The 11212-nt window shown below is 36.3% G+C and overlaps 2 protein-coding genes across 2 annotated transcripts; one reads left to right on the forward strand and one right to left on the reverse strand.

The window, feature by feature from the left end:
• Positions 1 to 924: 924 nt before the first annotated feature.
• Positions 925 to 1746, reverse strand: LOC132346254 (keratin-associated protein 21-1-like). The gene has a single exon (XM_059890287.1). It carries the CDS (start codon positions 1356 to 1358, stop codon positions 927 to 929), a length of 432 nt encoding a protein of 143 aa, XP_059746270.1. The 5' UTR covers positions 1359 to 1746; the 3' UTR covers positions 925 to 926.
• A 6606-nt stretch (positions 1747 to 8352) lies between these two features.
• Positions 8353 to 8981, forward strand: LOC112446904 (keratin-associated protein 6-2-like). The gene has a single exon (XM_024992926.2). The coding sequence runs from the start codon at positions 8401 to 8403 to the stop codon at positions 8668 to 8670; it is 270 nt and encodes an 89-aa protein (XP_024848694.1). The 5' UTR covers positions 8353 to 8400; the 3' UTR covers positions 8671 to 8981.
• The last annotated feature ends 2231 nt before the right edge of the window (positions 8982 to 11212 follow it).

Raw genomic sequence — 11212 nt, forward strand, 5'->3', positions numbered from 1 at the left:
AAACACCGTGAGAGCAGGAAATTTTTCTTTAATTTTTCTACTTTGTCTTCAGTGTCTAAGATGAGACCCTTTCAAAACTACTCAAAACTGTTTATCAACTAAGTGATAGCAAACAATTTCAACATCAATGTATACAAAGAAATACATTTGCATTTCCATCAAAAGAAGAAGATATGATAGAATGTTTGACTTTTACATGCATTCTTTAGTCTCATGTACTTGACACCTATCTCTGCTTCTTATTTCTCATATATGCTGGAAAATTCCCCTTGCTTTCCATTTTTCCTTTAAGTACTCAGGCCACCTCTTGTTTATTTTGGAATTTGCATTAACTTTCTGAATAAAATATCATTCCTCCTCTTTCACCTCCAGCTCCATCCCAGACACAGAGATTTGCAAAGCACAGTCCTGAATTATTGAGATTTGTGTTTATATATGTGAGTGCCTAAGTATATGAAAAACAAGAAATAGTTGGGAAAGACATTCTTTCTGATGCAGGTATAAATAGAAACGCTTATATCAAGAAGGACTTCAAAGTTCAGCTTCACAATTGCTCAGTTTTCAACAGAGGCCATAACACCTCAAAACAAAAATTATGCACAAGCAAATATACAGAGATTTGATAGAAACAATGAACCATTTTTATTGATAACAATGTACTTCCCCGACAGTAGGGTATTCGGATCATTACTACAGAGAGTCAGAGATTAAGGGAGTAAAGGTTAACATTTGGAAAAAAGACAGATGATACCACCATGGAGCTTCAGGCCTCAAAGATGCCAATCTTAAAAATAGGTAGTTGAAGGTCAAAGCTCTGTCTTGCATGGAATTTCCTGCATATAGAAATCTTGACTTTTCAATCCTTGAATCAGCATTATCTTAGATGTGTGGTTTCAGACATAAATGGTGTTTTGGGTGGTGACGTTCTAGCAGCAAGAAGAATAACATCTCCTATAGCAGACTGGCCCGTAAGTGTCGTAGCCAGAGCTGTATCCACAGCCACAGCAGGAGCCGTATCCACAGCCATATCTGGTTCCACAACCACAACCATAACGGGAGCTGTATCCACAGCCATAAGAGGGGCTAAATCCACAGCCATATCCTGAACCATATCCACAGCAAGTCCCATATCCACAGCCATATCTGGTTCTATAACCACAGCCATAATAGGGGCTGAACCCACAGCTGTAGCTGTTTCCACAGCCATAGCCACAGGAGTTGCTGTAGTAGTTAGAACACATGTTGTCAAGGCAAGAGGGTTCAGGTGGACTGCAAGGCGATGTTTCTGAAGTGTGTGTGTCTTCTCCTTCCCATGGACCTTTGTATACTGTCAGTAAGTGGCAGAGCATACCACTCATTCCCTGACATAGACAACAAATATGGAAGCGACCACCATGTGCTGGTCACTTTTGACAACTGATAATTTGCCTAAAGTAGCTAGTTATTTTGGAGATATTTAAAAAGCATCATTTTAATTTGCTCTGCCAGAGAATTTTTTCAGTAGAATCATGTGCCTCTAAACAGATACCCATTTCCAAAATTTCCTATCATTTAATATATATCTTATATTAAAAATGTGAGAAGCAATGTAGAAAAATTTTGCCCCTTTTCTCTCTCTTTTTCCTTACATCATTTGCCTCTGGCCATAAGAATAGAGTATACCTACCCCTTTTCTTGAATCATTTCAGATTCATTTATAGAAGCCAAAGATGTTGATTCTGCATTCACAAAGAAGCCCCCAACAGGAAAAAATCTTGTCCAAACTGTCAATAGTGTTAAGAATAGAAATCTTGTTTTATAGCTACATATTTATAAATGATTCTCTATCTGTAGATGCCTAAATCCAAACGTATCCTGTTTTCTCATCTAAAGGAACACCGGACCTTTCCATCATCAAAGATGTGGTCAAAATGTTTTTGTTTGTGGACTTTTCCTTGCATATCTTACTTGTATAGACTTTACTTTCATATCACCATTTTCAGAATCAGGCAGGTTCCAAATTTTTAAGTTTTTATTTTATTCAACTATATTTGATTTACAATATCATGTTAGTTTAGAGTATAGAGCATAATGATTCAGTATTTTTGAAGATTATACTCCATTAAAAATTATTACAATATAATAAATAATTCACAATGTTATATAGTATATCTTTATTGCTCATCTGCTTTATAAACAGTAGTTTGCATCTGCTAATCCAGTGGCACTAATTGGTCCCTCCCCTTTGCTATCTCCTTTCGTAAGCAAAAGATTGTTTTCTATATCTTTGGGTCTCTTTCTGTCTTACATATGCATTCATTTTATAATTTTTAGAGTCTTCATATAACTGAAGTAATACAGTATTTTTCTTCCTCTATCTGCTTATTCCTCTGCTTGAGCATCTTTCACTGAGTATATTCTCTAAATCCATCCATTTTGTTGCAAATGGTAGTATCTCATTTTTATGTCTGAGTAATATTCCATGATGTGTTTATGTACACCATATCTTCTTAAATGAGCTGAGAGATGTTTGAATGCTTCCATATGTGAGATATTATAAACAGTATTGCTAGAAACACTGGAGTGTATGTATCTTTTCAAGTTAGTGTTTTCACTTTTTCTGGGTATGTACCGAGGAGTAGAATTGCTGGATCATATGGCTGTCCTATTTTTAGTTTTTTATGGAACCTCCATACTGATTTCCATAGTGGTTGAACCAATAATTTTCATTGCCCAAGAGCATTCAAGTGGTTCCTTTTCCCATATCCTCTAAAACTTCTGATATTTGCTGATTGCTTTGGTGATAGGTATTCTGACAGATGTGAGTTGATATTGCATCATTGTTTTAATTTGCATTTTTCTGATAACTGGTAATATTGAGCATCTTTTCTTGTCCTGTTAGCCATCTGTGTGTTCTATGTGCCTTTTTATGCCAATACCATGCTATTTTGATACTGTAGATTTACAATATAGTCCATTTGGGAGAGTTATATCCCCAGCATTATCGTTTTTTTCTGAAGAGTGCTTTGCCAATAAGTAGTCTTTTGTTGTTCTAGTTTTAAGATTATTTTTCTATAAATTTTAGAACTATTTAAGGATTATTCTAGTTCTGTGAATTTTAGGATTTTTTGGTCTAGTTCTGTAAAAACATTATGGGTACTAGATAGAAATTGCATTAAATCTGTAGCTTTCTTTGGGTATTATGGCCATTTTAATAATATTAACTTTTCCAATACAAGGGAATGGGATATCTTTCCATTTTTGCATGTAATCTTCAATTTTCTTTATCAAAGTTCTATGGTTTTCAGAATATACTTCTTTCGCTTCCTTAAGTTGATTCCTAGGTATCATTTGTAGAACCAATTATAGGATTTCTTTTTACTTTCACGTCCTAATATTTCATAATTAGTGTATAGAAACATAACAGATTTCTCTATACTCATCCTGTAACATACAATCTACTGAATGAACTTATTAGCTCTAGGAGGTTTTCAGTGGAGACTTTCGAGTTCTCTGTACAAAGTACTTCATCTGCAAGTAGTGAGAGTGTTACCTCTTCTTTCCAATATGTTTTATTTCTTCTTGTTGCTGCAGCTAGAATATCCAATTCTACTTTAAATAGAAGTGGTGAGAATGAGCATCCTTGTCTTATTCCTGAATTTAGCAGGAAAGATTTCACCTTTTCACCAATGAGTATTATGTTGGCTGTGAATTTGTCATAAACAGTCTTTATTATATTCAGCTATTTCCCCCTAAACCACTTTGATGAGAGTTTTTAACTTGAATGGATGCTGATTTTTAAAACTATTTTTATGCATTTATTGAAGTGACCATGTATTTTTTGTCTTTCTTTTTGTTAACATATGTGTATCACAGTGGTTGATTTGCATATGTTAAATTGTCTTTGTGACCCGGGATTAAATCCAACTTGATCACAGTGAATGACGCTTCTTTGTATTTTATAATTTGGTTTGCTAACATTTTGTGGAGGGTTTTTTTTTTTTTTTTTGGAAGTGTTTTTCTCTAGTTTAGTAGCAAGGTAATGATGGTCTAGTATTGGGATAAATTAGGGAATGTTCCCTCATCTTCAGTTAGTTGGAATGGTTTGAGAAGGATAAATATAAGTTATTTTATATATGTTTGGTAGAATTCCCCTGGAAATTTTTTGAATTGCTGCTTTGATTTCACTTTTGGTGATCAGTGTGTTCAAATTATTTGCTTCTTCTTAACTCAGTCTTGGTATGCTCTGTGTTTCTAGAAATTTGTGTTTCTTCCAGGTTATCCAATTTGTTAGTATATAACTCTTCACAGTATTCTCTTATGATTTTTTGTATGTCTGTGGTATCTCCTAGTCCTAGGGATTGGAAGGTAGAAAAATATATACCCTGAGGAGGAAATCTATGAAGTGAAGTGAAGTGAAAGCTATTCAGTCGTGTTTGACTCTCTGTGACTAGAGCCTGCCAGGCTCCTCTGTCCATGGAATTCTCCAGGCAAGAATTCTGGAGTGCATAGCCATTCCATTCTCCAGGGGATCTTTCCAACCCAGAGATCAAACCCAGGTCTTTTATATCTTCTGTATTGCACACAGATTCTTTACCATCTGAGCCACCAGAAAATTCCATATATAGTCCTAATTATGGGAATCTTTAGAACCTATTTCACATGGATATTTAAAACCTACTGTATAATAAGCCTTTGATCTTGACTAAAAAGTCTTACTGCGAGATGATACTTAGTTCAAATTATCAAAATAGACATAGTCCTAGAAATAAAATATTTTTCTACTATGGACTGATGTTTTTACTTCTGTCGAGTTTCAAAATTATTGATATCAAATTTTTGCATAAACATGTTCTCAAGACATATGCTTTAAAAATAGAACATAAAGTTATTCTTTAGTTTCTGAACTTGAAAATATGCATGATTCCATGTCCATTATGTTAACATAATTTTGACACTGTATTTTGGGTAATAAATTACTATACAAAATTGCTCAGTCAGAGTGCAAAAAGGTCAATAGGAAGGTAATTTATATTCAGAGGGGTTTTGCTTCCTCATCATAAAAGCTTTTTTAATTAGGGTATACGTATGTGGATACCATAGAATGACTTCTTTTATGTTACAAAGCTGTTACATTAAATTCAGACTAAATCAGGATTACAGTACAAATAAATATGGATATTTTAAAGCTATTACTAAACAAGAATTTAAAACTATGGAATAAGAAAAATAAGATTTCAGAAATTTAATTTTTATGGAGTATAGCTGATTTACAATGTTGTGCTAGTTTCTGCAATACAGCAAAGTGAATCAGTTATATATATACCTATATCCATTCCTTTTTTAGATTCTATTCTTATATAGGTCATTACAGAATATTGGGTAGAGTTCCCTGTGCTATACAGTAGATTTTTATTAGTTATCTATTTTATATGTAGTAGTGTAAATATGTCATTCTCAACCTCCCAGTTTATCCCCCCTTCGCCTCCCCAGCTCTTGGTAACCATGCTTGTTTTCTACTTCTGTGACTCTATTTCTGTTTTATAAATAGGTTCATTTGTACTATTATGTTTAGATTTCTTAGAAATCTAAAGAAAGCATATCATATATTTGTCTTTCACTGTCTGACTTACCTCACTCTGCATTAGAATTTCTAGGTCCACCTTGTCACTGTAAAAAAAAAAAAATTATTTAAAATTAAAATTTATGTTTGGGGTCTAAAAATTGCATACTCAAATAACATGTATTAAATGATAATCACAAAAATAAATATATATAGCCAAGAGGGGAAAAATAAAAAGGAAAGGGAGATAAAGGGAATAGAATTTATTGAGTAAAATTCCTAACCAGAACACTAAATAAGTATGAAACATAAGGAAAACAATTATGTAAAAATAGGTAGGCCTCATTTTAGAAAGAAGAAATTTGCATTTAGATAATTTAATCATATAATCAAATGTATTTACAGTATATGTGGCTTTCCAATGTTTGACTATATGTTTGATTTGATTCATCCATTTTTATGGAAGAATATTGAGTCCAAATTATCAGGGACTGTACTCAGAGCTGGTTTTTCAAGGATGCACAGAACAGGAGTTGTCTTTACTGTTTTAAACTGGTATAAAGAGATCTGAATGGAAAGGTATTAGAAATAATGCAATAAAGATAAAAGAGTTTTTCAGTAATCCAGGGATACTGTGACCAGAGAATGTGTTGGCTATGGCACTGTAAAGTAACGTTGTCTGTACCAGAGAATTTGTCAAGTAGAATTTATAGTTTTGAATTTCAAGGCAGACTGAAAAGGTAAGAAACTGAAGGATAAGAAAAATGCAATGGGATTATATGTTTTTTATGTTTATGGTTAGGGATGAAACAGCAGAGTGTTCAGATTAGACCAGTGGCCAATATCAGAAAAATCGGTAGAATGATTTCTCAACAGAAGGAAAAATATCTGATAATGAAACTTCTCAAAAATTGAAGTTGGCAGCCTTGTGAGAATCCCTGTTAAAGGCATTCAGTAAAGTACTCGATCACCACTTATTCCTTTGTTGTCAAATTCAAGTATATCCAGTGGAAAGAATGATCTTGACTTTATACTCCCTTCCAATTCAGATTTCATGGTTGTTGCAGTGAAAAATAATCTAAATTTTGGAGTCTTCCAGATTCTGAAAAAGTTGATTTAAATAAAACATAGAAACTAAGATAAGCAAAAAAAAAAAAAAAAAAAAGAAAGAAAGAAAAAAATGCCCCCCTACCCCAACAAACAAAGCAACATGACTGAATGTTTGGTCATGAAAGGTTGAATGTTTGGTATGAAGTTACATTTCAAGTAGTGAGGCAAGACAGAGTTTTAATAAACTTTGACAAGTGCTTTGACATGTGTCTGTGCATAAGAGCCAGGAGGTGCTGGGGGTGGTGGCTTAGTTGCTAGGTCATGTCAGACTCTTTGCAACCCTTTGGACTGTATAGCCCGCCAGGCCCCTTCTGTCCTTGGGATTTCCCAGGCAAGAACACTGGAGAGGGTTGCCATTTCCTCCTCCAGGGGATCTTCCAGACCCAGGGATCAAACTTACATCTCTTGCATTGCAAGCAGACTCTTTCCTGAACCACTAGGGAAGCCCCAGGACCAAGAGGAGGATGATCCAGTTCAGACAATAACACAGAGGAAAGGCATCTCACAGGAGCTGATTACAGATCTGAATTTTGATGTACAAATAGATTTTTTTTTAAGCCAAGAAATTTGGTAGCAAGAAAAATATTAACAACAGAAGAAATGTTACTCATTTCCCTCTTTTATATGTCAAAAAGGTAAGTGTGTTAGAGAGGATTATTTAGAAGAAAGGAGACATATTATATTGTAAAGTCACAATGAACATTTTTGTAGAAGGTTGAGAACTTTTGATTAATGTACATATGAATAAGGATAAAATTGAGTTTTGTGGTACTTTATGTCATGAATATACTAGGAACTGAAGATGGGCTTTTGCTGTAATCAGAGTGACCGCACTTACCTTTAGCCTTTGAACTAAATGTGTAAGGAAGAGTAGTGATAGAAAAAGGCAAGAATGATTGAGGGAGGGGAATGGACTAACGTCTCATAACACAAAACTCTGATAAGGCTTTATGTGAAAAAAAAAATGAGTTTCTGGTCTAACTGAGGACTTCTGATTCTTCAGGCGAATAAAGTTGGTTAAACTGTTAAAGTCTCCTCAATGGTGAGACTCAGGTAGCTACAAAAAAGAGAGAAAAAGAGGGCTGCCCCACGTGAACAGGACCTTCCATTGCCTGGTGCATGGAAGAAGAAAATACAAGAAGGAACACATGCAGCATACTGTCTCCACGCCTGTAAGTCTTCACTCTTCCAGGGAATGGACTTCGTTTACTAATCAGATTCTTAGGATTTGAGGAGAGTCGGACAAGGCAGGGGTAAGGAATGCAGAAAGGGTAGGAGAAAACGGACAGGGAGTTGCAATGATTTAGGAAAGGAGACAGGAATATTCCTTTTCCTGTGGTCAGAAGCAGGTATTTTGGAAAACAGAGAGAAAAGGAGGCAAAATCATCTGACATTCCCCAACAGGCTTGTTTTATAAGGTATCTGTTAAATGAGAGGAGATTTTGAAAATGATCAGCTTTGGGTCACACAATTCTACTAAGACAGTTTGTCCGCAGAACAAATTAAAGTGAAGCTCTTAAAATGAAACAGGAGTCTCTCAAATAATGAGCTATTTTAAGCAAACTTTAGTGATTGTCAGTGGTGACGTGACTGGCTCATAATGTTGCTTCCATATTTGTTGTCTATGTCAGGGAATGAATGGTATGCTCTGCCAATTACTGACAGTATATAAAGGTCCATGGGAAGGAGACACACACACTTCAGAAACATCCTCTTGCAGGCCACCTGAATCCTCTTGCCTTGACAACATGTGTTGTAACTACTACGGCAACTCCTGTGGCTATGGCTGTGGAAAGAGCTACAGCTGTGGGTTCAGCCCCTATTATGGCTGTGGATATGGAAGTAGATACGGCTGTGGATATGGCTCAGGATACGGCTGTGGATATGGGACAGGATATGGCTGTGGATTTAGCCCCTATTATGGCTGTGGTTATGGAACCAGATATGGCTGTGGATATGGCTCTGGCTATAGCAGCTACTGGCCAGTTTGCTACAGGAGATGTTATTCTTGCTGCTAGAACATCACCCTCTTAGCCTAGTCTGCTTCTGAAATGAGGAATCTAAAGATTATACTGCTTCGAGGATCTGTAACCCATGATTTGTACTTGCAAGAAATTGTATGCGTGACAGAGGCTTTGACCTCCAACTACCCATTTTTAGATTGACGTCCTTGAAGTCTGAAGTTCAATGGTGATATCATCTGACACTTCCAAATGTTAGCCTTTCCTCCCTTAATCTCTGAGTCTCTCTTATGATTGTGTTAATGATCCTAACATTCTAAAGCTTGGATAACCCCTTTTTCTCAATAAAAATGGCTCATTGTTTCTAACAAATCTTTGTGAATTAGTCTTTCATGAGGTGCTATGGCCTCTTTTGAAGACTGGGCTAACAGGGTGCTTGAACCTTTAGTTCTTTGATATAATACAAGCATTTCTTCTTGTATTTGCACCAAAAATAATACCTTCTCCAAGTATTTCTTGTATCTCACATGCTCAGGCTCTCACATACACAAGCACAAATCTCACAGTATTTCAGAACCATGCTGAACCATGCAAATCTCACTGTGTCAAGAATGGAGCTGGAGGAGCAAGTGGAGGAGGAATGACACACATTCAGGTGGTCATGACAAAGTCCAGGTGCAGGAGGGACAATCTGATTTCCTGCAGGAGTAATGGAATAGAAGAGATGCTTCCCAGAAGCAATGAGAAATTGGAAGCAGAGTTGGGTGTTAGGCACTTGAAAATAAAGAACTAAGGAATGTATATTATTTGTAGACAAAGACGGAGAAGCTCTATACAGTCAGCAAAAACAAGACCAGGACCTGACTGTGGCTCAGATCATGAACTCCTTATTGCCAAATTCAAACTTCAGTTGAAGAAAGTAGGGAAAACCACTAAACCATTCGGGTATGACCTAAATCAAATCTCTTACAAATATACAGTGAAAGTGAGAAATAGATTTAAAGGACTAGATCTGATGGACAGAGTGCCTGATGAACTATGAACGGACTTAGTGACATTGTACATGAGAAAGGAATCAAGACCATCCGCAAGAAACAGAAATGTGAAAAAAGTAAAATGGCTGTCTGAAGAGGCCTTACAAATAGCTGTGAAATGAAGAGAAGCAAAAAGCAAAGGAGAAAAGGAAAGATATACCCATTTGAATGCAGAGTTCCAAAGAATAGCAAGGAGAGATAAGAAAGCCTTCCTCAGTGATCAACGCAAAAAATAGAGGAAAAAAATAGAACAGGAAAGACTAGAGATCTATTCAAGAAAATTACTTGTACCAAGGGAATATTTCATGCAACTTGGGCTCACTAAAAGACAGAAATGGTATGGACCTAACAGAAGCAGAAGATATTAAGAAGAGGTGGCACGAATACACAGAAGAACTGACAAAAAAGATCTTCATGACCCAGATAATCAGGATGGTGTGATCACTCACCTAGAGCCAGACATCCTGGAATGTGAAGTCAAGTGGGCCTTAGGAAGCATCGCTACGAACAAAGCTAGTGGAGGTAATGGAATTCCATTTGAACTCTTTCAAATCCTAAAAGATGATGCTGTTAAAGTGTTTCCCTCAATATGCCAGCAAATTTGGAAAACTCAGCAGTGGCCACAGGACTGGAAAAGGTCAGTTTTCATTGCAATCCTAAAGAAGGGCAATGCCAAAGAATGTTCAAACTAGCGCACAACTGCATTCAACTCACATGCTCGTAAAGTAATACTCAAAATTCTCCAAGCCAGGTTTCAGCAATATGCAAACCGTGAAATTCCAGATGTTCAAGCTGGATTTAGAAAAGGCAGAGGAACCAGAGATCAAATTGCCAACACCCGCTGATTCATCGAAAAAGAAGAAATTTCCAGAAAAACATGTACTCTTTATTGACTATGCCAAAGCCTTTGACTGTGTCGGTCACAATAAACTGTGGAAAATTCTGAAAGAGATGGGAATACCAGACCACCTGACCTGCCTCTTGAGAAACCTATATACAGGTCAGGAAGCAACAGTTAGAACTGGATATGTAACAACAGACTGGTTCCAAATAGAAAAAGGAGTACGTCAAGGATAAGTACCCTGCTTATTTAACTTATATGTAAAGTACATCATGAGAAACACTGGGCTGGAAGAAGCACAAGCTGGAATCAAGATTGCCGGGAGAAATATCAGTAACCTCAGATACACAGATGACACCACCCTTATGGCAGAAAGTGAAGAAGAACTAAAGAGCCTCTAGATGAAAGTGAAAGAGGAAAGTGAAAAAGTTGGCTTAAGGCTCAACATTCAGAAAACTAAGACCATGGCATCTGGTCTCATTGCTTCATGGCAAACAGATGGAAAAACAGTAGAAACAGTGGCAGACTTTTTTGGGGAGGGGGGCTCCAAAATCACTGCAGATGGTGACTGCAGCCATGAAATCATAAGACGCTTACATCTTGGAAGAAAGTTATGACCAACCTACAAAACATATTAAAAAGGAGACACAGTACTTTGCCAACAAAAGTCTGTCTCGTCAAGGCTATGGTTTTTCCAGTGGTCATGTATGGATGTGAGAGTTGG

This window comes from Bos taurus, chromosome 1, assembly GCF_002263795.3.
Source record: "Bos taurus isolate L1 Dominette 01449 registration number 42190680 breed Hereford chromosome 1, ARS-UCD2.0, whole genome shotgun sequence".
Classification (NCBI taxonomy): domain Eukaryota; kingdom Metazoa; phylum Chordata; class Mammalia; order Artiodactyla; family Bovidae; genus Bos; species Bos taurus.

Bases quoted from the DNA above. Each gene is read 5' to 3' on its own strand.
- LOC132346254 (XM_059890287.1), bottom strand. From the start codon at position 1,358: ATGAGTGGTATGCTCTGCCACTTACTGACAGTATACAAAGGTCCATGG.
- LOC112446904 (XM_024992926.2), top strand. From the start codon at position 8,401: ATGTGTTGTAACTACTACGGCAACTCCTGTGGCTATGGCTGTGGAAAG.